The sequence below is a fragment of the Vicugna pacos genome, chromosome 4, assembly GCF_048564905.1.
Source record: "Vicugna pacos chromosome 4, VicPac4, whole genome shotgun sequence".
NCBI lineage: Eukaryota > Metazoa > Chordata > Mammalia > Artiodactyla > Camelidae > Vicugna > Vicugna pacos.
In genome coordinates, this window is record NC_132990.1 from 2,126,704 (window position 1) to 2,151,089 (window position 24,386).

Consider the following 24,386-nt stretch of genomic DNA (forward strand, 5'->3'; position numbering starts at 1 on the left):
CATCTTTACATGTGCTTAATTGCCATTGAGTCCTCTTTTTTTGGTGAAGTTTATATTCCAGTCTTTTACTTATTGCTTTATTACTTATTGCTTTATTACATTATTTATTTTCTCACTGTTCTTTTGGGAATTCTTTACATATTCTGCATATAAGTCCTTTGTCATATATGCAGTTTCCAAATATTTCTCCCATTCTGTAGCTTGTCTTTTCACTTAACAGTATCGTTCAGAGAGCAAAACGTTTTCATTTCAAAAACACAGCTTACCTTTTTTTTTTCTTTTTTAAGCTCTTCTTTTTGGTGTGATGTCTGAGAACTTTTTGCCCAACTTCAGGTTATGAATGTTGTCTTCAAAAGTTAGAATTTTCTATAGTTTTACTTCTTACATTTAGATCTATGATTTATTTTCACTTAATGTAATTGTTGATATGTCTGGATTGAGATCTACCCATTTAGCAGTTATTTTTATTCTCTCTGTCTTTTTCTGCTTTTTTCTCCTTTCATGTCTTTTATGGATTCTTTGAACATTTAAAAAAAATTACACTTTAATTTGATTTTTTGCTATGTCTCTTACACATTATATAAATATATATATTAAATACTATATCTAAATATGTATTGTATGTATATATATATATATATATATAATATATATAACTGGTTGCTTTAGGGATCACAGTCTACTTGGAATTTTTTTTTTGCCACTTCAAGTAAAAACTTTATACAAATAGATCCCTTTACTCTCATCTCTTCATGTTATAGTCATCATGTGTATTACTTCCACATACATTATGACCCAGTCAGATACTGTTATAATTCTTACTTTCTGCCTTTTAACATATTTTAAAGAACTTAAGAGAAGAATAGTCTGATACACTTACGCAGATTATTACCATTTTGGTTGTTTTTCATTAGTTCCTATTATTATAGGTTTCCCTCTGGCATTGTTTTCTTTCCATCTGAAGGCCTTTCTTTAGCATTTCTTTTTGACGACTTTCACTTGGACAAATTTTTATCTAAGAATGTCATTTTTATACCTTCGTCTCAGGAAGAAATTTTCACTAGATACTGAATTCCGGGTTGAGAGTTCTTTTCTTTCAGTCCTTTAAAAATGTTGTTTGACTTCCTCTGGCCTCCATGGTTTCTGCTGAGAAATCCGCTGTCTTGAAATCCTTGATCCTCTATTATGTTGTGTCTGTTTTCCTCTAACTGATTCAGGAAGTTTTCTTTTTCTTTAATTTTCAATAGTTTGATTATGAGATGTTTAAGCATGGATTTCTTTGAGTTATCCTCTCGGGGGTTATCTGAGCTTCTTGTGCATTTACATCTTTTTACCCAGTTTGGAAAGTTTTCAGCCATTATTCCTCCAAATATTTTTTTTGCTCAGCACTTTTTCTTCTGTGCTTCTGGGTCTCTGATGATATCAGTGTAAAATCTTTTGGTGTTCTACTGCATATTCCTGTGGCTTTGTTCAGTTTATTCAATTTCTTCCTTCTGTGTTATTCTAACTGAATGGTTTCTGGGTACTCATCATTACATTCATGGTATTAAACAGTTCCATCAATGCAAAAAATCCCTCACACTGTCCCCCAACTCTTAACCCCTGGCAAAACGTGCTCTCATCTTCACTAGAGTTTTTCCTTTTACAAAATGTCAAATAAACTAAATCACACAGTGTGCAACCTTATGAGACTGATTTCTTTACTTACCATAATGCCGTTGAGATTCATCTGTCTTTTCATTTCTGAGTAGTATTCCATTGTATGGATAATAGTTTGTTTAGCCACTCACTTATTCGAGGGATGTTCAGGTTGTATCCAGTTTTTGGTGATTATAAATAGTGCTACTCAATAGACATTTTTTATGGCAATGTAAGTAGTCTTTAGGGTAAGTAACCAGAAGTGGGGTTGCTGAGCCATATGATAAGAATATGTTTAAATTTATAATAAACTGAATATACTGCCTGACTGTATACTAGAGTGACTATACCATTTTGCATTCCCACCAATGGTGTGTGAGAGAGACTGATAGTATTTAATGAATTAACTTCTGATAATCACATGATTTTAGACCTAATATTCCTAGGAATTTGTTTTTTAAATAAAAGCTTAAAGTTTTTGTTCTGAATTTCTCTTTAGGTTTTGCTTTATCCTTGAGAAAGAGACATTTGGAGTAACACTACTTTTTTGACTACTCTAGTTGAAACTGAAATGTGTCACTGCCAAGATTTTGTGAAAAAAATCCAGGAAAACATCTGTTTCACATTTAGTGAAGTTTGAACTATGCTTGGGAAAAATAGATAAATTGAAATCACTCTTACTGCTGTAAGAGCCAACACACACACACACACACACACACACACAGAATTTCTTCCTATAATGGAAAACTATGGATGTGAATGGGGCTGAAGGAATTGTGACTTACTCCACTTTTAAATAGTTTTTTTTTTTTTATGGACATATAGTTGATTTACAGTGTTAGTTACTGATATACAGCATAGTGATTTAATTATATAGTTATCTATAGTCTTTTTTTAACTTTCTTTAAGTTTATTGTTTTGAAATTGAAGTATGGTTGAGCTATAGTATTGTGTTAGTTTCAGGTGTACATACAGCATAATGTTTCAGTTTTATTGTGGATTATATTTCATTATAGGTTACTACAAGATATTGGGTATAATTCCCTGAGCTATACAGTAAATCTATTGCTTGCTTACCTGTTTGTAAGGGAATAAAATGTATCATTTACATTAGCAATGAAAAAGTAAACTAATCAAGAGTAATGTTTCTTTTTTACATTTTAAATCAACTGTGCTTCAATTAAAAAGCAAACAACCAACCAGCCAACCCATTTAAAATATGGGCAGAAGAACTGAACAGACGTTTTTCCAAAAGAGGAAATGCAGATGGCCAACAGGAACATGGAGAGCTGCTCAACATCATTAATATCAGGGAAATGCAAATCAGAATCACAATGAGACACCATCTCACACCTGTCAGAATGGCCATAATCAGAAAGAACGCAAATAACAAATGTTGGCAAGGATGTGGAGAAAAGGGAACCCTTGTACCCTGTTGTTGGGAATGTAAATTGGTGTAGCCACTATGGAAAATAATATAGAGCTTTCTCAAAAACCCAGAAATATAACCAACAAATGCCCCAGCAACTCCAATCCTGGGCATATATCTGAGGAAAACAAAAACATTAACTCAAAAAGATACATATACCCTGCTATTAACAGCAACTTTATTTATAATTGCCAAGATATGGATGCATCCTATGTCCACATCAACAGATGAATGGATAAAGAAGCTGTAGCATATATACGCAATGGAATACAACTCACCCATAAAAAAGGTATTTTTGCCATTAGTGGTCCTTAATTCACTTTTTTTTTACACTTCTAAAACCAGAATTTTATATCTGGTGTAAACATTTCCATTGCATCAAAAGCAACAAAATACCTAGAAAAAACTTAACCAAGGAGGTTACCTGAAAACTGTAAAACACTGATGAAGGAAATTGAATGTGAGACAAAGAAATAGAAAGATACCTTGTGCTCTTGGATTGGAAGAATCAGCACTGTCAAAATGGCCATACTGTTCAAAGCAATCTACAGATCCAATGCACCCCCTGTCAAAGTACTCATGACATTTGTCACAGAACTACGACAAACAATTCCAAAATTTATATGGAACCATAAAAGACCCTGAATTGCCAAAGGAATCTTTTGTACGTCTTTTTCTCATCTTTTCTTTTTTCTTACGGTTTGATGACTAGAGAAGGTCCTTTAACATTTGTTGTAAACCTGATTTGGTGGTGCTTAAATCTTTTAGTTTTTGTTTATCTGTGAAGCTTTTGATTTCTCCATCAAAGCCTTGCTGGATAGAGTATTCTTGGTTGTAAGTTTTCCCTTTTCATCACTTTAAATACACTGTGCCGCTTCCTTCTGGCCTTGTAGAGTTTCTGCTGAAAAATCAGCTGATAACCTTATGGGAGTTCCTTTGTATGTTATTTGTTGCTTTTCTCTTTCTAATTTTATTATTTTCTCCTTATCCTTAATTTTTGTCAATCTGATAACTACGTGCCTTGGTGTGTTCCTCTTTGGGTTGATCCTGTGTGGAATTCTCTGCACTTCCTGGACTTGGGTGACTGTTTCCTTTCCCAAATTGGGGAAGTTTTTGGTTATTATCTCTTCAAAAATTTTCTCAGGTCCTTTCTCTCTTCTCTTTCTGGGACCCCTATAATGTGAATATTAGTGTGCTGCTTGTTGTCCCAGAGTTCTCTTAAACTATCCGCATTTCTTTTCTTTTTACTTTTTTCTGTTCTGCAGTAGTGATTTCCACTAATCTGTCTTCTAATCTAATCTGTTACTGATCCGTTCTTGGTTCCTTCTAGTATGTTATTCATTTCAGTGATTTTATTCTTCAGCTCTGTTTGGGTATTCTTTATATTGTCCAGCTCTTTGCTAAAAACTTCTCTTTGTGCATATATGTTCCTCTTGAGTTCTCTGAACATCTTGGCCATCATTACTTTAAACTCTTTCTTATCACTTACTCCTCTTCTGGGATTTTATCTTGTGCCTTGGCCTGGGAGATACTCCTTTGCCGCTTCATATGGTCTATCTTTCTGTGTGTTTGTGGATTCATTCCACAGGCTTTGGGATTATTGTTTTCTTATTTCTAGTATCTGCCCCCTGGTGGATGAGGCTGGACTAGAGGCTAATGCAGGTTTCCTGGCAGGAGGAGCCAGTGCCTGCCCACTGCTGGGTAGAGCTTGGTCCTGGACTTCTGGTGGGTAGGGCTGTGTCTAGAAGCATTTGTGGTTTAGGAAGTCTGATGATGGGTATGGCTGTGCTCCCACCCTGTATGTTGTTTGTCCTGAGGCTTCCCTATAGGCTGTTGGGTGGCGCTTGGTCCCATGCTAATGATTCAATCAAGGTGTCAGTCTCCAGGAAGGCTCATGTGGATGTCCTGGAATGTCCACCACCAGCTTTTATGTCCCAGTGAGCTGCAGCCATTCCCTACATCCCCAGGAGACCCTCCAAAACCAGCAGGCAGGCCTGGCCCAGGTTCCTATGAAATCACTGCCTCCACCCTTGGACCTGGTGCATGTGAGTTTCCATGTACGCTGTGCTTCCCCATAATTTCAAGAATTTAAGAGTAATAGTTTGTTATATTTACCCAGATTTTTGCCATTTCTGATGAAACCTTTTTAGAACTCGTTGCATATATCATTGTTGTGTTCTCCTAAATACTTTGCAATCTAAGAATAGAGGTATTGTTTTATATACTCATAGTGCAGTGATCAACTTCATAAATTGACACTGATAAAATACTTTTTATCTATTTTGCCATCCATATTCCAATTTGGTTATTTGATCTAATAATGTCCTTGTCGACTGAAATAAATGCGCAGCCTAAAAGTTGAGAGTTATATTTTATTTGGCAGGAGGACTCAAACCGGGATGACATCCCCTCAGATCTCTCTGAGGGACTGCTCTGAAGAGGTAGGGGAGGAGCTAGGATATACAGGAGCTTTACAACAAAGACCAGGTAGTTGGAACAATAAAACATTGCTTGTTATCTAAAGAAAGCCAGGCATCTCAAATTAAAGAATTTCGTGCTTTTCTATGTATGGGAGGAAGCAAACATTTGGGCTCATTGAATTCATTCCTTTGACAAGCACCTAGCTATCTAGGGCCAGTGTCCTGTCCTTTCTTATTCTGAATCCCTCAGAGAGCCCCATTGTGAGTGGCTGCAGAGGCCGGGCTGCAGGCTTGTCTTCACTGGGGGGTGGCTGCAGCCACTGATGACTTGATGGTTTCAGCATTCTTTGCTTGCTGATATGGTTTGCAGTATTTTTGGTTCACATCCTTTATTATATTTTCTTTTCCCCTGCATGACCTAGTCTAGTGTCACGTATTGCATGTAGTTACCATGTCTCTATAGATTCCTTTAATCTGGAAAAATTCCAAAGTGTTTTATGACTTTGCCATCTGGAAAAGATACAGTTCTTCCATCTCCTCCTGCACTCTCAGTAGAACATTTCTTATTTTGTCTTTTTTCTCATGATCAATTGCTATTGTGTATTCTCAGGTAACTTGCTATGTGGGTGATGTTTTGTCCTCAGATACCTGTCCCTCAGAGGTGAGGTTAATTTTGATCATTCAGTCTTAACTGTTGCCTGATTTGCCACTGTGTCATCACTGCTTTTTTTTTTTCCCTTGCAACTAATTAGCATTCTGTGGGCAGACACTTTTATGATCATACAGATACTACTCTTTGTTAAAATTTCTGCCTGTACTTAGCTCTTCATGATGATTCTTGTCTGATCCACTCTTCACTGTGATGGTTGCAACATTATGATTTTTCAAGTCTAGCACTTCCCTTTACATTCCTCAACAGGAATTCGGCCTTTTGCTTAAGAAATAGATCTCCTTTCTTCCCATGTATGTGTGTAAATGTATATATATGTATATCTATTTACTATAGATATGGCTTCATTCATTCTTTTTCCCAAAGATTTATAATTGCTTACTCTTCTTATCATATTTTTCAGTGCTTCCTTATATTCTGGCATAAAAAGACTTCCAGGCTCAAAATATAGCCCTCCTGCCCCAGGATGACAATTTTAAAATAAATAAATGCATGTGTATTGAGAGCATATTTTATACTTTGTAGTATATTAGTCTCTAAGAATAACTTTGAACAAGATACAACATTTCTGACTTCATGAAGCTGACAGACTAGTAAATGAGCAAAACCAGTACTGTGTGGTAAATGATGACAGAATAAGGGCTATAGGAGTTTAAGTGCCTGTATATTATGTGGCACACGTTGTTGTATGTACTTAACACACAGCAATGAGCAAAGTAAAACATCTCTGCCCTCATAAACTTATTTTATAGGAGACAAAAAAGGCAGTAAATCAAGCTGCTACGTAAGGTGAATAATAAGAGATAAATAAATGGTATGGGGGAAAATACAGTGGGTTGGGAAATAGGGAATACACAGGATGAAGCAGAGGTGTCTTTTTTTTTTTAATTGGAGTATGGTTGATTCATAGTGTTGTGTTAGTTCCAGGTGTACAGCAAAGTGATTTAGTTACAGGTAGATAGGTAAGTAGATAGATAGATAGATAGATAGATTCTTTTTTAGGTTCTTTTCCATTATAGTTTATTACAGGATATTGAATATAGTTCCCTGTGCTATACAGTAGGACCTTGTTGCTTTGTCTCTTTTACATAAAGTAGTTTGTATCTGCTAATCCCAAACTTCTAATTTATCCCTCCCACCTTCCCTTTTGGTAACCATAAGTTTGTTTTCTATGTCTGTGAGTCTGTTTCTGTTTTGTAAATAAGTTCATTTGTATTGTGGAAGTTTTGTACTTAATTCCCTATACCTATATCGCCCCTCTCCCCTCCCCTCTCCCCACTGGTAACCACTAGTTTGTTCTCTGTATCTGTGAGTCTGCTTCTTTTTTGTTATATTCACTACTTTTTAGTATTTTTTTAGATCCATATATACGTGATGTCATATATTTGTCTTTCTCTGTCTGACTTACCTCACTTAGTATGATAATCTCTAGGTCAATCCATGTTGCTGCAGATGGCACTATTTAATTGTTTTTATGGCTGAATAATATTCCTTTGTGTGTGTATGTATATATATTTATATATGTGTATTCTTTATCTATTCATCTGTTGATGGGCATTTTGTTTGCCTCCATGTCTTGACTATTGTAAATAGTGCTGCTATGAACATGGGAGTGAATATATCTTTCGAATTAGTTTTCTCTGGATATATATGCCCAGGAGAGGCATTGCAAGATCATGTGGTAACTCTATTTTTATTTTTTCAAGGAAACTCCATACTCTTCCATAGTGGCTGCACCAGTTTACATTCCTACCAACAGTGTAGGAGGGTTCCCTTTTCTCCACACCCTCTCCAGCACTTATTATTTGTAGACATTTTGATGATGGCCATTCTATTGGTATGAGGTGGAGGTATCCACTTTTAAATAGCATGGTCAGAGAAGGCCTCATTGAAAGAGTGACATATGAGTATGTCAGGGAGCTAGCCTTGCCTAATTATACCTTGCTGGTTATCAACTCTAGGTATAAATATAAATCATATTTTGCCTTCTATTATAATCACTTAGTATGTGTATCTTATCCTTAGTGTAAATTACAAATACGTAATGACAAGGACAGTGTACCTTCATCTGATACATTTTTTTTCAACTAATAACTAATGCCAAAGAATTTGGAAAGATATTTAAACCCTGGGAGCTCTTCCTTTATCTGCAAAGTGAAGAATCTGGATAAAATTATTTGCAAGTCTCTGTGTCATTCCAAAAGTTTAATATGTTTATGAATCAAAGAATAAAAATATTTTGGAGAAATGATGGAACTTATTGGGATTGTAATGATAGAGCCATTAGAAGATCATTCGTGACCTTGCTCTCCCCTTTACAACATGGAATGATTGATAATATTTAGGGAATGCTTCTCAACAAAACTGCATCTACAAAGCAATGTTCCTCTGGGCCACCCACTCTGCATGGAATTACTTCATCTGACAAATTGCTTGTTGTTTTATACTACTTGTGGCATAGATTCCTAAATTCCTTCAGTAAGTGTATGTGCCCACCACTATTTACAATATACTCAACTGATCTATTTACAAGGATTCTTCAAGAATGAATTCTATGTGCCAAATGCTTTCTTCAGTTTTATTGTTAATACACTCTTTTTTTCCCCTCCAAAATAAAGAGCACAGAAAAGCATAAAAAGTGATAACTAGAAGGCATTTTGGATAAAACCACTCCTCAGAGTAATCATTGTACATGTAATCATTTTAAGCTGAATGATTATTATATACACATACTTATTTTTCATATGTCTGAGGCAGTTTTAGGCCATTTTCCAAGAATCACAACTTAATTAATCCTCATACTGACTTCCACAAGAGCCCTCATGGAGTTATGATTCCAAGTTCTAACAAGCTCACCAAGATGAGCTTCAGAGTGGCTTCAGAAAGCCATTTACTCAGTTATCCTGAGCTGCCTCAAATTAGTCACCTTCACAGAAAGATAACTGTAGCTTCCCTGAAGACCAATTTGGTCAGATCCGTCCGAAAAGCACTTCCAGTGAGTTCATCAACTCAAGGTGTTATAGGACCATTTGGTTGAGAAACCAGGTACTGAGAAAATAAATCTCACCACTGCTGTTCATATATTCTGTGGTAGTCTTTTTCCTGACTACAGGAACCCACAGCTTGCATGTGAAATAAACAGCTATGCTCATATGTACTGCCTGGCTAATGTCTAGCAGTTAATAATAAATGCATGAGAACCTATTTTAATAGGTTTTTTAATTATTTGACTGTGGTAAGGCCAACAGTTCAGGAAGATGACTGCCATTGAAAAGATAGTTTGTTACTCATGGTTCCCAAGTGGAGGGGCACAGCATGTCACCAGGAGCCACATGGAGATGCACTGGTGTAGGTCAGTAGACAAAGGTAAAGGGGGAAACTGGTCAAGAGCCTTTAGTGCAATTTCTGAGGGAAGAAACAGGTGAGTCAGGGTGAGGAGACTTAGGTTGACTAGTTAGAATAATGTTAGTAGCCTCTAGGTCACAGGAACTGTCTCTAGATGTCTGGTACCTAGCCCCAGGCAAGTGGACATGGGAATAGCAAATACAAAGAAGGTGGTTGAGATATGGGCTCTGGATTGGTTGGATTGCATTAGAAAAGCACACTCAGGAACAAGTTGTTTACTGTCTCCAGAAATGGGCTAACCTTGAGAGGGACAGTTCTTTCAGCATTAGCAAGTTGCCAGATATCAAAGCGCTGGAAAATAGAAAATGAAAGACATGATTAATACAGGGCCCTCTCTGAGTCCTTTTAAAATTCAAGGCATAGATGTCAGTGAAACTAACAGAATTATGTAACTTTGAACATTCTCTCCTCTGTAAAAGCAACATGAAAACTGGCCAAAACCATCAGAATCAAATTTTTTGGAACTCTAGAAATAAACCAAAGGCAGAGAACATTTATTTAGGAAAAGCAACAGAATCTTGATAAGAAGAATGACCTTTGTGGCCTTAATATTTTTTATTTGTTTGTTTATTAGAAGATCTGTATCTTGAATACTTTTGTTTATAATTGAAGTATAGCCAGTTACAATGTGTCAGTTTCTGGTGTATAGCATAATGACGCCAGTCATGCATATTATATACATATATTCACTTTCATATTCTTTTTCATTAAAGGTTATTATAAGATATTGAGTATAGTTCCCTGTGCTATACAGTAGAAATTAATTTTTAATCTATTTTTATATATAGTGGCTAATATTTGCAAATCTCAAACACCCAAGTTTATCCCTTTCAATCCCTGTCTCCCTGGTAACCATAAGATTGTTTCCTATGTCTATGAGTCTATTTCTGTTTTGTAGATGAGTTCATTAGTGTCCTCTTTTTTCTTTTTTTCCCTTTTTTTTTAGATTCCGTATATAAGTGGTATCATATGATATTTGTCTTTCTTTGTCTGCCTTACTTCACATAGAATGATGATCTCCTGGTCCATCCATGTTGGTGCATGGCATTTTATGCTTTTTTATGGCTAAGTAGTATTCCCTTGGATAAATATACCACAACTTTTTTATCCAGTCATCTCCTGATGGACATTTAGGTTGTTTCCATCTCTTGGCTATGGTATATATGCTGTTACCAACATTGGAGTGCATGTATCATTTTGAATTAGAGTCCCCCCAGATATACAACCAGGAGTGGAATTGCTAGATTATGTGTTGAGTCAATTTTTAGTTTTTTGAGGAATCTCCATACTGTTTTCCATAAAGGCTCCACCAAACTACATTCCTACAGTGTAGGAGGGTTACCTTTTCTCCACATCCTCTCCAGTATTTATCATTCGTGGACTTTTGACTGATGGCCATTCTGACTGGTGTGAAGTGATACCTCATTGTAGTTTTGATTTGCATTTCCCTGCTAATTAGTGATATTGAGTATTTTTTTATGTGCCTGTTTGCCATTTGTATGTCTTTGGAGAATTTAGGTCATCTGATTATTGGATTAGGTTGTTTGTTTGCTTTTGTTATTAAGTTTTATGAGCTGTTAAGTTTATAAGCTGTTATTCTGGAAATTAAGCCTTTGTCACTCACATAATTTGCAAGTGTTTTCTCCCATTCTGTAGGTTGTCATTCTATTTTGCTTATGGTTTTCTTTGCAATGCAAAAGCTTGTAAGTCTACTTAGGCCCCATTTGTCTATTTTTGCTTTTATTTCTATTGCCTGGGTAGACTGTCCTAGGAGGGTATTGCTAAGATTTATGCCACAGAATGTTTTGTCAATGTTTTCTTCTAGGATGTTTATTATGCCTTGTCTAATATTTAAGTATTTAAGCCATTTTAAGTTAATTTTTCTGTATAGTGTGAAGGAGTATTCTGATTTCATTGATTTGCATACTGCTATCCAGTTTTTCCAACAAGGCTTGCTGAAGAGACTGTCTTTTCTCCATTTTATATTCTTGCCTCCTTTGTCAAAGATTAATTGACCAAAAGTTTGTGGATTTATTTCTAGGCTATTCTGTTCCATTGATCCATATGTCTGGTTTTAGGCCAGTACCATGCTATTTTGATTACTGTAGCTCTGTAAATTTGGCTGACACCTGGGAGCGTTATTCTTCCAACTTTATTCTCTTCAGTATTTCTTTGGCAATTCTGGGTCTTTTGTGATTCCATATAAATTTTAGGATTATTTGTTCTAGTTATATGAAAAATGTCATGAGTAATTTGTAGGAATTGCATTAAATCTGCTTTGGGAAGTATGGCCATTTTAACACTATTAATTCTTCCAATCCAAGAACATGGGATATCTTTACATTTCTTTAGGTCTTCTTTAATTTCCTTAATCAATGTTTTGTAGTTATCCAGATATAAGTCATGTCATTGGTCAGATTTATTCCTAAGTATTTTATTGTTTTGGGTGCAGTTTTAAAAGGGATTGTTTCTTTACTTTCCTTTTCTGATATTTCATTTTTAGTGTAAACAAGTGCAACTGATTTCTGTATGTTAGTCTTGTATCCTACACCCTTGCTAAGTTGTTTTATCAGCTTTAGTAGTTTTTGTGTGGAGCTTTTAGGGATTTCTATATATAATATCATGTCATCCGCATATAGTGACAGTATTACTTCTTCTCTTCCAGTTTGGATCCCTTTTATTTCTTTTTCTTGTCTGATTGCTGTGGCTAGGACTTCCAAAACTATTTGAATAGAAGTGATAAGAGGAGACATCCTTGTCTTGTTGCAGATTTTAGACGGAAGGCTTTCCGTTTTTGACTGTTGAGTGTTATGCTGACTTTGGTTTTGTCATGAATAGCTTTCTTTATGTTGAGATATATTCCCTCTTTACCCACTTTGGTAAGAGTTTTAATCATAAGTAGGTGTTGAATTTTATCAGATGCTTTTTCTGCATCTATTGGGACGATCATGTGATTATTGTCCTTTCTTTTGTTCATGCGGTGTATCACATTGATTATTTGCATATGTTGACTCATTCTTATGTCCCTTGAGTGAATCCAACTTGATCATAGTGGATGATCTTTTTTTATGTGTTGTTTGATTCTGTTTGCTAATGTTTTGTTGACAGTGTTTGCATCTATGTTCATCAACGATATTGGCCTGTAATTTTCTTTTTTGGTAGTGTCTTTGTCTGGGTTTGATGTCAGGGTGATGGCAGCTCGTGAGTTTGGGAGTGTTTTCTCCTCTTCAGTCTTTTGTAAGATTTTAAGAAGGATTGGTATAAGTTCTTTTTTGTATGTTTGATAGAATTCCACAGTGAAGCCATCTAGTCCTGGCCTTTTGTTTGCAGTGAGGTTTATATTGCTGATTCTATTTCATTTCTAGCGATTGATCTGTTCAAGCGATCTGTTTCCTGTTGATTCAGTCTTGGTGGACTGTGTTTCTAGAAACTTGTCCCTTTCTTCTAGGTTGTCCAGTTTCTTGCTATATAGTTATTTATAGTACTCTCTTATGGTTTTTTGTATTTTTGTAGTATTGGTTGTAATTTCTCCATTTTCCTTGCTTGTCTTGTTTATTCATATCGTCTCTCTTTTCTATTTTGTGATCCTGGATGGAGGTTTGTTGACTTTATTTTACTCTTTCAAAAAGCCAGCTGTTGCTTTGACAGATTTTTTTCTATTTTTTAAAAACCTCTATTTTATTTATATCTTCCCTGATCTTTATTATTTGTTTCCTTCTGCTGACTTTAGTGTTTGTTTGCTCTTCTTTTTCTAGTTCTGTTAGGTGTTAGGTTGTTTGAGATTGTTCTTGGTTTTTGAGGAAGGGCTGTATGGCTATGAACTTCCCTCTTAGGACTGCTTTTACTGCATCCTGTAGATTTTGTGTGGTTGTGTTTTTATTGTCATTTGTCTCAAAATGTGTTTTGATTTCTTCCTTGATTTCATCATTGACCTATGGTGTTTTTAAGTAGCATGTTGTTTAGTCTCCATGCCATTGTTTTTGTCTCATTTGTTTGTCTGTGGATGATTTCTAGTCACATGGCATTGTAGTCAGAAAAGATGCTTGAAATAATTTCTATCCTCTTAAATTTGTTGAGGCTTCTTTTGTGCCCAAGTATGTGATACATCTAAGAGAATGTTCCATGTGCACTTGAAAAGAATGTATAGTGTGTTTTTGGGGGGATGTAATGTCCTAAAAATATCAACCAAGTCCAATTGTTCTGTTGTGTCATTTAGTATCTCCATTGCCTAACTGATTTTCTGTCTGGAAGATCTGCCCAGTGATGTTAATGGGGTGTTAAAGTTTCCTACTATGATTGTGTTCAATCAGTTCCTCCCTTTATGTCTGTTAGTATTTGCTTTATATATTTAGGTGCTCCTACATTGGATGTGTATATATGTTAGTAAGTATAATATCCTCATCTTGTATTGCTCCTTTAATCATTATATAGTGTCCTTTTTTTAATCTTTCTTTATGGCCTTTGTCTTAAAGACTATTTTTGTCTGATATGAGTATTGCTACTCCTACTTTCTTGTCATTTCCATTTGCATTAAATGTCTTTTTTCCATCCTCTCATTTTCAATCTTTGTGTGTCCTTCACCCTAAAGTGGGCCTCTTGTATGCAGCATATTGTAGGCTCTTGTTTTATTATCCAACCTGCCACTTTATGTCTTTTGATGGGAACATTTAGTCCATTGACATTTGTAGTTCTTATTGATAGATGTGTGTTTATTGCCATTTTGAACTTAGTTTTCTAGTTGATTTGGTAGTTCCTCTTTGTTCCTTTTTCTTTTTGTGATGTGATAATTTTCCTTTTTATTATCTTTTTGGTTTTTGTGACTCTGTTGTATGTTTTTGATTTGTGGTTATCTTGTTTTTCAAGTATATTAACTCATTACTGAATCTGTTTTCTTTAAACTGATAGTCATATAAGCTCAAACATATCCTAAAAAGAATTTTAAAAAAGAGAGAAAAAGAATCTGTATTTTCTTGCTCCCCTCTCTGACCTTTAATGATTTTCATGTCCTCTTTTACATCTTCATGTTTTTTCATGTTTATTGCAACTCATTGTAGTTATTGCATTTTCAATTATTGTTTTCTCTTTTCTATAGCTTCCTGCTTCTTTTCTATTTAGAGTAGACCTTTCAATATTTCTTTTTACATAGGTTTAGTATTGCTGAATTCTTCCAGTTTTTGCTTGTCTGTGAAATTCTTTTTCTCTCCTTCTATTATAATGGATAGTCTTGCTGGATAGAGTATACTAGGTTGCAGCTTTTTCTCATTCAGGACTTTGAATATATCTTGCCACTCCCTTCTGGCCTGAAATGTTTGTGTTAAGAAATCAGCTGAAAGCCTTATGGGGGTTCCTTTGTAACTAACTTTTGTTTTCCTCTTGCTGCCTTTAGAATCACTTCTTTATCTTTAAATTTGACCATCTTAATTATAATATGTCTTGGTATAGGTCTGTTTGGGTTCATCTTGTTTGGGATCCTCTGTGCTTCCTGTACTTGGATATCTGATTCCTTGGGAAGTTTTCAGTCATGATTTCTTCAGATACCTTTCAATTACCCTTTCTTCTCCTTCTGGGACCCCTATTATGCATAGGTTTGCATGCTTTATATTATCCCATGGGTTCTTTATTTTGCTTTCATTAGTTTTCGCTTGCTTTTCTGTCTGCTGTTCTGATTGGGTGATTTCTGTTATTGTGTCTTATAAGTCACTTATTCGTTCCTCTGCATTATCTAATCTGCTTTTGACTGCCTTTTGTCCAGCTCTTATCTCAGCCATTGAATTTTCTGATTTTAATTGACTCCTCTTTATAGTTTCTATTTCCCTTTTACAGTTTTCTGCATTTCTGGAGGCTTTTATGTTGAGTTTTAAGAGTTCTTTCTCTATTTTGGGTACTGGATCATTATGTTTTGCAAATGCCACTGTGTAGTTTTTGTTCTTATTCTCTTGATAATGTTTTTTGATGCACAGAATTTTTAAGTTTTATAAAGTGTCCATTTATATTTTTTTATGTTCATGATTTTGTCATATTCAAAAACTGTAGCCAAATCCAAGGTCAAATATTTGCCTCTGTGTTTTTTTTTGAGAGTTTTATAGTCTTAGCTTTTATATTTAGATCTTTGATTCATTTTGTGTTCAGAACATATGGTGTGAAGTAAGAGTGCCACGTCATTCTTTTGCATGTGGATACCTGATAGTCCCAGTGTCAGTTTTTGAAAGAGACTGTTCTTACCCCCATTGGATGGATCTGGCATCCTTTTTAAAAATCAGTTGACTTATTATTTTATGTCTAGGGTCTCAGTTCTATTCCATTGATCCACATGCTTATGCTTTTGTTTATTGCCAGCAGTGTCAGTTGCCTGATGTGGAATATGGGACATAGCTCCTCTTTGGCATTAGGGTTCTTTTCTGCATGGCTTCCCTCTTCTTGTCTTTTTTTTAAACTGCATCAGAAATTTTATTGCCTAATTTTTGAAAACTTTTGCTATTGAGTAAGAAACCACAAAAGAAACTTTATTAATATTATGTCCAGTGTACTAAATTGCATGGTTTTGAACATTGAGTTTTTTTTTCTATTGTGATATAGTTGACATATAACATTAGTTTCAGGTGTACAACATGATGACTCATTATATGTATATGCTGTGAAATGATTATCACAGTTACTGTATTTAACATTTATAACCACATGCAGTTATATCTTTTCTTTCAGATGAGACCTTTTAACATTTACACTTCTAGCAACTTTCAAATATACAATACAGTATTATTAACTACAGTCATTATGCTGTACATTACATCCCCATGACTTACTTATGTTATGCATGGGAATTGGTACCTTTTGACCAATTCACCCATTTTGCACACCTCACACCCTCTACCTCTGGTAACCACCATTGGGTTCCCTGTATCTATGAGTTTGTTTTTTGTTTGTGTTTTAGGTTACACATATAAGTGAAATCATACAGTGTTTGTCTTTTTGTCTCTGTGTCTGTAGCATAATGCCCTCAGCATCCAGCCATGTTTTTGCAAATGTCAGTATTTCTTTCTTTATATGGATAAATAGTATTCCATTGGATGGATAGATGGATGGATAGATAGGTATAGATATACATCTGTGTGTGTATCTGTCTATCTTGAAGGAAATTAAAACTGCTATTCTAGTAAACACATAAATAAGAAAGCAAAACAGTCCTCATGCTCATATGGAGATAGATTTAGTGGCTAGAAGATCCAGCCAGCCATAACATTCCCTTATGCCAAAGCCTAATCTCGATTAAGACCCTAACTTTCCTCAATTCTATTAAAGATGAAAATGGTGAGGAAGCTGCAGAAGAAAAGTTTGAATCTAGTGGAGAGAAACCATCTTCATAACATAAAAGTGCAAGGTAAAGCTACAAGGGCTGTTATACAAGTTGCAGCAAGTTATCCAGAAGATCTAGATTCATGAAGGTGGCTACACTAAACAACAGATTTTCAATGTGGATGAAGCAGCCTTATATTAGAGGAAGGCACCACCTGGGATTTCCATGGCTAGAGAGGAGAGGTCAAACCTGGCTTCAAAGGACAGGCTGACTCTCTCATTAGGTGCTAATGCCACTGGTGACTTTATGTTGCAGCCAATATTCATTTACCATTCCAAAATTCCTAGGACCTCTTAGGATTTATGCTACATCTATTATGCCTGTGCTCTATAAATAGAACAACAAAGCCTGGATGAAAGCATATCTGTTTACAACACAATTTACTAAATATTTTAAGCCCACTATTGAGACCAACTACTTAGGAAAAGAGATTCTTTTCCAGAATTACTGCTCATTGACAATGCAGTTCTGATGGAGATGTACAATGAGATTAATATTGTTTTCCTGCCTACTAACACAGCATTAATTCTGCAGCCCATGAATTAAGAAGTCACTTCAACTTTTAAGTATTATTATTTAAGAAATATATTCTGTAAAGCTGTAGCTGCCATAGGTAGTGAATTCTTATGGGTGTGGACAAAAGTCAATTGAAAACCTGGAAAGGATTCACCATTCTAGATGCCATTAAAAACATTCTTGATTCATGGGATGAGGTGAAAAGATCAGCATTACCAGGAGTTTGTAAAGAGTTGATTCCAACTCTCATGGATGACTCTGGGGGGTTCAAGACTTCATTGGAGGAACTAACTGCAGATGTGGTAGAATTAGCAAGAGACCTAGAGTTAAAAGTGGAGTCTGAAGATGTGACTGAATTGCTGCAATCTGTGATAAAACTTTAATGGATGAGAAGTTGCTTCTCATGGATGAGGAAAAGAAATGGGTTTCCTGAGATGGAATCTACTCCTAGTGAAGATGCTGTGAAGATTATTGAAATGATAACATAGGGTTTAGTATATGACATAAACCAAGTTGATAAAACATTGGAAGGGTTTGAGAGGACTGACTCTAGTTTGAAAGAAGTTCTGTGGGTAAAATGGAGTAGGATTGTGTGGTACAGAGAAATCTTTCGTGAAAGGAAGAGTCAATTGATGCAGCAAACTTCACTGTTGTCTTGCTTTAAGAATAAGGGTGGTGGTACCCTAACTTTTAGCAGCCACCCCCCTGATCAGTCAGCGTCTATCAACATCGAGGCAAGACCCTCCACCAGCAAAAAAGACTACGACTCGCTGAATGCTCAGATGATGGATAACATTTTTTAACAATAAAGTAATTTTTTTACTTGTGAATTTTTTTCCTCTTTATTGTACATATTAGATCATTTTAATATTCAGGAGTCCTCAATCAGACATGGACTGATTGGGTCCAAATAGATAACAAATGTATTTATATTTTCTAGAAACTAATTTTTAAGCTGAAATATAGTTGGCATACAATATTATGTTAGTTTCAGGTGTATTAACATAGTGATTTGATATTTGCATACATTATGAAATAATCACCATGTAAGTCTAGTAACCATCCATTCCCATACAAAGTTATTACAACATTATTGACCATATTTCTTATGCTATGTATTACATCCCTGTGGCTTATTTATTTTATAACTGGAAGTTTGTACTCTTTAATCCTCCTCACCTCATTCTCCCCCACTGTGAAGTCTTTTTAAATTAAGATATGTACCTTTTTTTAAAAGACATAATACTACAGTGATCCTTGTCCTTTTTAAAAAATCTGATTGTTTGGAGGTTTTTTGCTATTGAGTTGTATGTGTTCTTTATATATTTTGTTTATTAACGCCTTTCAGATATATGATTTACAAGTATTTTACCCCGTTTGCTAGCTTGCCTTTTCATTTTGTTGATGGTTATTTTGTTGATGGTTTCCTTTGCTGTGTAGAAACTTTTTAGTGTGATGTAGTCCCTTGTTTATTTTTGCTTTGTTGCCTTAGCTTTTGGTGTCAAATCCAAAAAAAAAAAAAAAATCCAGAAAAACAGTCTTCACTTTTCTCATCTTGCATGGCCTCTGGCCTCTGCTGACTAGAAGGAGCACTCTATTCCTGAGCCTTTTTTTTTTTTTTTTACTTGCAGTCTGCTCTGGTGTCCAGATTGGGATATATAGGAGGTAAAAATAAACCTCATGGAACTCACTACCTAGGCCTCTCTTAATTTCTGAATTCTCTCCCCGTTCTGTCTTCCTCTGTTCACATTTCAGAATCTTCCAATATTTGCTTTACGTGTTATTTCCGTGGTTCTAAATTGCAGTTAATGGGGGCATTCAGGGAATGTGCCACTCTGTCGTGACTAGAATGGGAACTCTACTCCCATAATCATTTATTGACTGAATGATTAAATGAATACATGTGTATCTTGCCTATTAAGTTGCTCAGAAGCCTTTGTAGGTGTCAATATAGCAATAGGTACAGTATTAAGAGAATTAAGATAAATTCCCATGGGAACTCATAGGCGTAGGAATGAATTATTTCTAGCTATTTTGGAATAGGACATATGGTGTGGTGATGAGGCACAAAAATTCTGACACCAAGTGAGTGTCTTGTAATTCGGTTCAGTCCTGACACTACCCAGGTTTAGCAGAGATCCACAGGTTAAGGACAAAGTCCTCAATAAGACCGCTCAACTTCAGATGCCAGCCCCAAGTCTCAGGGGCCTCTTGCACTTATGACCTACTGGCTATGAATCTGGGGATTCCCACAACCCCCTCAGATTGAGAAATTTGCTAAAAGGACTCAGAGAACTCACTCAAAGTGTTACACCAAAAATTACAGTTCTGTTATAAAAGTTACAACCCAGAAACAGCCAAATGGAAGCAATATATAGACCAAAGTCTAGGGGTGGGGTGGGGCGGGGTGGGAGTTGAAAGAGGAGGATAAACAGAGCTTCTCTGCCCTCTCTCCTCATGGAATCTGGGCACATCAGCCTCCTAGCACGTCAGTGTGTTCACCAGCCTGGAAGTACCACTGAGTTTTGTTGTCCAGAGGTTTTATTCGGGTTACCTTACATAGGAATCATTGATTAAATGATTGGCCATGTGATAAAACAACTCTAGCTCCCCTCTCTTCCTTGTAGGATTGATCAACCCACAATTCCAACCCTTTAATCATGTGATGGGTCTTTCTGGTAACAGCCCTCATCCTGGGGCTACCTAGGGGCCACCTTGAGTTACCACATTAGCACAATAAAAGAACCCTTGTCACTCAGGAATTCTGAAGGTTTTTGAAGCTCTGTGCTAGGAACTAGGGACAAAGGACTCTATACCACAGGTCATCAAATAAGATTTCAAGGAGAATGTGGCATTTCAGTAATATCTTGAAAGATAGCTAGAATTTAAACATTTGAAGATGGAGAAAAGGGAATTCCAGTCTGAAGAATCACAGGGGCACATACTCAAAAGTGCAGAGTTCAATATATAGAAATGTATCAAGTACTTTTTTAGCTTTGGTCTGAGATCTGTGAAAAGCAACAATAAGATAAAGCCAGATTGGGGTTTTCATTTAACCGTATTTATTAATCTAGAGCCCTTTATTTCCACAGAGCAGAAGAAAGAAGAGATCTGTTTATGTTTTTCCGAAGCCTACACTTCTTTGTGGAGTGGTGTGAATATCGTAAGCGCACATTTAAACATTTCAAGGTACAGTCTAAAGTCTTTTAATTTAAACATATATGAAAAATGAAGGTGATATTGATTTGGGGTGTTAACATAGCATTCTTAAAGCTTTCAGACAACAAAATATTTTTATTGGCTTCTGGAATTTATAGATATTTGGAATAAATGAAGGAGGAATGCTTCTGTACAAATCAGTGAACCATTTATATTGAAAGTGTTGGGGGTGAGAGGTTCTTGTCTTGTCACAGAAAGAATTCAGAGACAAGACGCAGAGGTTAAGAAAGCAAAGCAAGGATTTCTTAAGGGACAGATGGTACACTATCAAGGAAAGAGCGGGCAGACCCAGGTGGGTGGCTGCCCTGAGTCTCCTTGGCAGGCTCGTTATGTAACTGCAAAAATGAGTGGGCAGAATAGTCATTGCTGGGGAGGGGTTTGGGGTCTTCCTTCCTGATCTTCATCCCAGCTCCTCCTTCTGAGGTGGAGAGGAGGGATTTTTCATGCTTATTTAGTCTTGTCAGAAAGTTGGATGAGGTCATAATGAACAAAAGGTTACATTCGGATGGTGGGGATTCCTGTCCTGTCCCACCCTTCTGACTCCAGGACACTTATCAACCCAGAAGGTATGGTTTTTATTTAAATCCGTCCAGAGGATCTCTTTTTCTCTTGGTCTGTCCCAGGACCCCCATTGTTCGCAAGTTGTGTGGTTTTCTGCTGTTTACCCATGTCTCCCTTTCTCTGCTTGTATCTAGCTACCTGCCTGCTCTAACAAAAGAAGTATAGTTATAGTCTTATTTATTTTATAATATACGTTTTAAAAAATGAATCTGTAAAGTATATTGAAGTCAAATGCCAAATGCTAATAAAGATGACAAGCATAGCCGCCTTACCGCATAGCAGTGTCATCTTCACTTCCTGAGCCAGACTCTGTATTTTGAGCTTCTTATTTATTGTGTATTTCAAGTTTAAATATTGGAGTCTGATTCTTGTAGAGTAACACAGCACTTCTTAGGTCTGATACAAATAGATTCAAAGACATTTTTATTCTCTTTGTTTTCTGATATAGTTAGAATTATGTTTGACCGCACTGTAATCACCCAGGTTCTCCTTAATTGGATAGCATCAAATTATGGTAACAGTGATCTACACCGAAACCAGTTCTGAAAGAGTTAACGTGAATAATGTCTCAAAGTTCTGGTTCCCTCAAAATCCTGAGTCATGACTGTTGTTTTTATGACTGGTGCTAACTCTTCTTTATTTTGGATTCTTTTTTATCATCATCATCATCATCATTTGCATTCTATTTGGTTAAGCTAATAAAATCCGTCGGGCGTAGGACTTTCCTTTAGAATGAAACATGCCAGTACCTGTACTGTAATCCCTTGAGGAGTTCTCATGATTATGTTGTTTACTTGCAGGTGCTCTTGCACCAGAACAGTCAAATAGCTCTTCTTTGGAATTGGTAAAACACAGTAATGCTTCAAGAGTAGGCTGGCAGTTATGGTAATGAATCACCTCATAATGGCCACTTTTACTTATACATTAGAATGGGTAGTGGGAAATGTGAGCACCAGTCCTATTTTCAAAGCTGATGTTCTTCTAGGTGCTTTCAAGGCAAGTGTAGAAGTGTAATTGGTGTTTTTCCTCTAGAGGATGGTGTGTTGCTTTGTGCTGGTCTTTGCTGGTGATAACGTTGTTGGAATGGAGAGACACAGTCACATTGTTGTGCAACCATCACCAGTATCTATCTCCAGAACATTGTCGTGATCCCAAACTGAAACTCTGTCCCCATTAAACACTAATTTGCCATTCCTCTCCTCCTGCCAGCTCCTGAGAGTCATCATTCTGTTCTCTGTTTCTGTAAATTTGACTACTGTAAATATCTCATTTAAGCAGAATCATAAAATTTTTATTCTTTTGCCTGGCTTATTTCACTTAGCATAATGTCCTCAAGGTTCATCCATGTTGTGGCATGTGCCAGAATTTCCTTCGTTTTTAAGGCTGGATAATATTCCATTGTGTGCATTTATCACATTTTGTTTATCCACTCATCTGTTGATAGACATTTGCATTGTTTCCACCTTTTAGCTGTTGTGAATAATCCTTCTGTGGTCATTGGTGTACAATATCTGTTCAGGTTCCTGCTTTCAGTTCTTTTAAGTATATACCTGTAAGTGGAATTGCTGGATTGTGTGGTAATTCTATGTTTAATTTTTTGAAGAACTGCATATTCCTTCCCATAGTGGCTTGCACCATTTTACATTCCCAACAGCAATGCATGAGGTTTCCAGTTTCTTCCCGTTGTTGCCAACATTTCTTGTTGTCTGGGTTTTTTTTGTTTTTGTTTTTGTTTTTGTTTTGTTTTGTTACAGCCAACCTATTTGGTGTGGAGTGGTGTCTCTTTCTGGTTTTGATTTGCATTTCCCTCCCTAATGATTAGTGATCTTGAGTATCTTTTCATCTGCTAATTAGTCATTTCTATGTCTTTGGAGAAATGTCTGTTCAAGTCCTTTGCCTGTTTGTTAATCGGGCGGTTTTTTTGTTGTTGTTGAGTTGTAGGCGCTCTTTATATATGTATATCACTCATGAAATATATGATTGACAAATATTTTCTCCTATTCAGTGAATTGTCTTTTCTTTCTCTTGATAGTGTCCTTTAACAACCGTACAATTTCTAATTTTGATTAAGTCCAGTTGATCTATTTTTTTTTCTTTTGTTGCCTGTGCTTTTAGTGTCATGTCTAGGAAACCACTGTCAAATTCAATGTCATAAAGATTTTTTTGTAGGTTAGCTCTTAAGTTTAAGTATTTGATCCAGTTTGACTTAATATTTGTATACATTATAAGCTAACAGTCCAGCTTCATTCTTATGCATGTGGATATCCAATTTTCCTAACACCACTTGTTTAAGAGACTGTACTTTCCTTATTGAGTGGTCTTGACACCTTTGTCAAAAACCATTTGACTATATATGCAAAGGTTTGTTTCTGGGCTCCCTTTTCTGTTCCCTTGGTCTGTAGGTCTGTACTTATACCTGGTACCACACATTTGATTACTTGTACCTTTGTAGTTACATTTTGAAATGAGGAAGTAGGAATCCTTCAATTGTTTTCTTCCTTTCAAATTTGTCTTGACTGTTGGGACTCCTTTGAGATTCCATATTTATTTTAGATGGGTTTTTCCAAGTTTTCCTAAAATGCAGTTGGGACTTTGATAGTGATTGCTTTGCATCTGTAAATCACTTTGGATAGTGTTAACATAGTAACTATTCAGTCCTCTATTCATGAACATAGGATGTCTTTCCATTTATGCATGTCTTCTTTAGTTTCTTTCAGGAAGATTTATAAAGGTAAAATATTTTTAGTTTTAATCCTCTATTTCTTTAGTTATCAGCATGAAAAATGAAGCAATATCTATTTAAGATAATGGAGATCAGCATATTTTTACTTTCTCTCATTATTTTATTTGTGACTTAAAGGTATATATATATATATATGTATATATATGTATATATATATATATAGAAGGTTGTCAGGTCTTCGGTTCATATCTTCTTCTTAGCTAGAATTCTCAAAAATATTAAATTTTAAGATAGAATATAGTTCTTTTTACCTTTTAACCAGTGCTCTTTCCTAATTGGTATTTTATATAAATAACTGGCTTTTAAATTTGGTAAAATTTCAGAGTCATTTTATGGTGCTTTTTCTCTTTGAGTTTAGTTATATGAAGAACATATGTTATTATTCTGACAGCTGGAAGTGTGAGGGACGTCTCCTCTGATCACTTTCCCCA

The 24,386-nt window shown here is 35.7% G+C and overlaps 1 protein-coding gene across 6 annotated transcripts in view; it reads left to right on the forward strand.

The window, feature by feature from the left end:
- The window catches only part of CENPP (centromere protein P), a 220,403-nt gene that overhangs the window by 40,603 nt on the left and 155,414 nt on the right, over positions 1-24,386 (forward strand). For all 6 annotated transcript variants that reach the window (XM_072959105.1, XM_006209218.4, XM_072959107.1 and 3 more), the window contains exon 5: positions 20,525-20,621. In XM_072959105.1, coding sequence (XP_072815206.1) covers positions 20,525-20,621 — 97 coding nt within the window. The remainder of the gene's footprint in view (positions 1-20,524; positions 20,622-24,386) is intronic.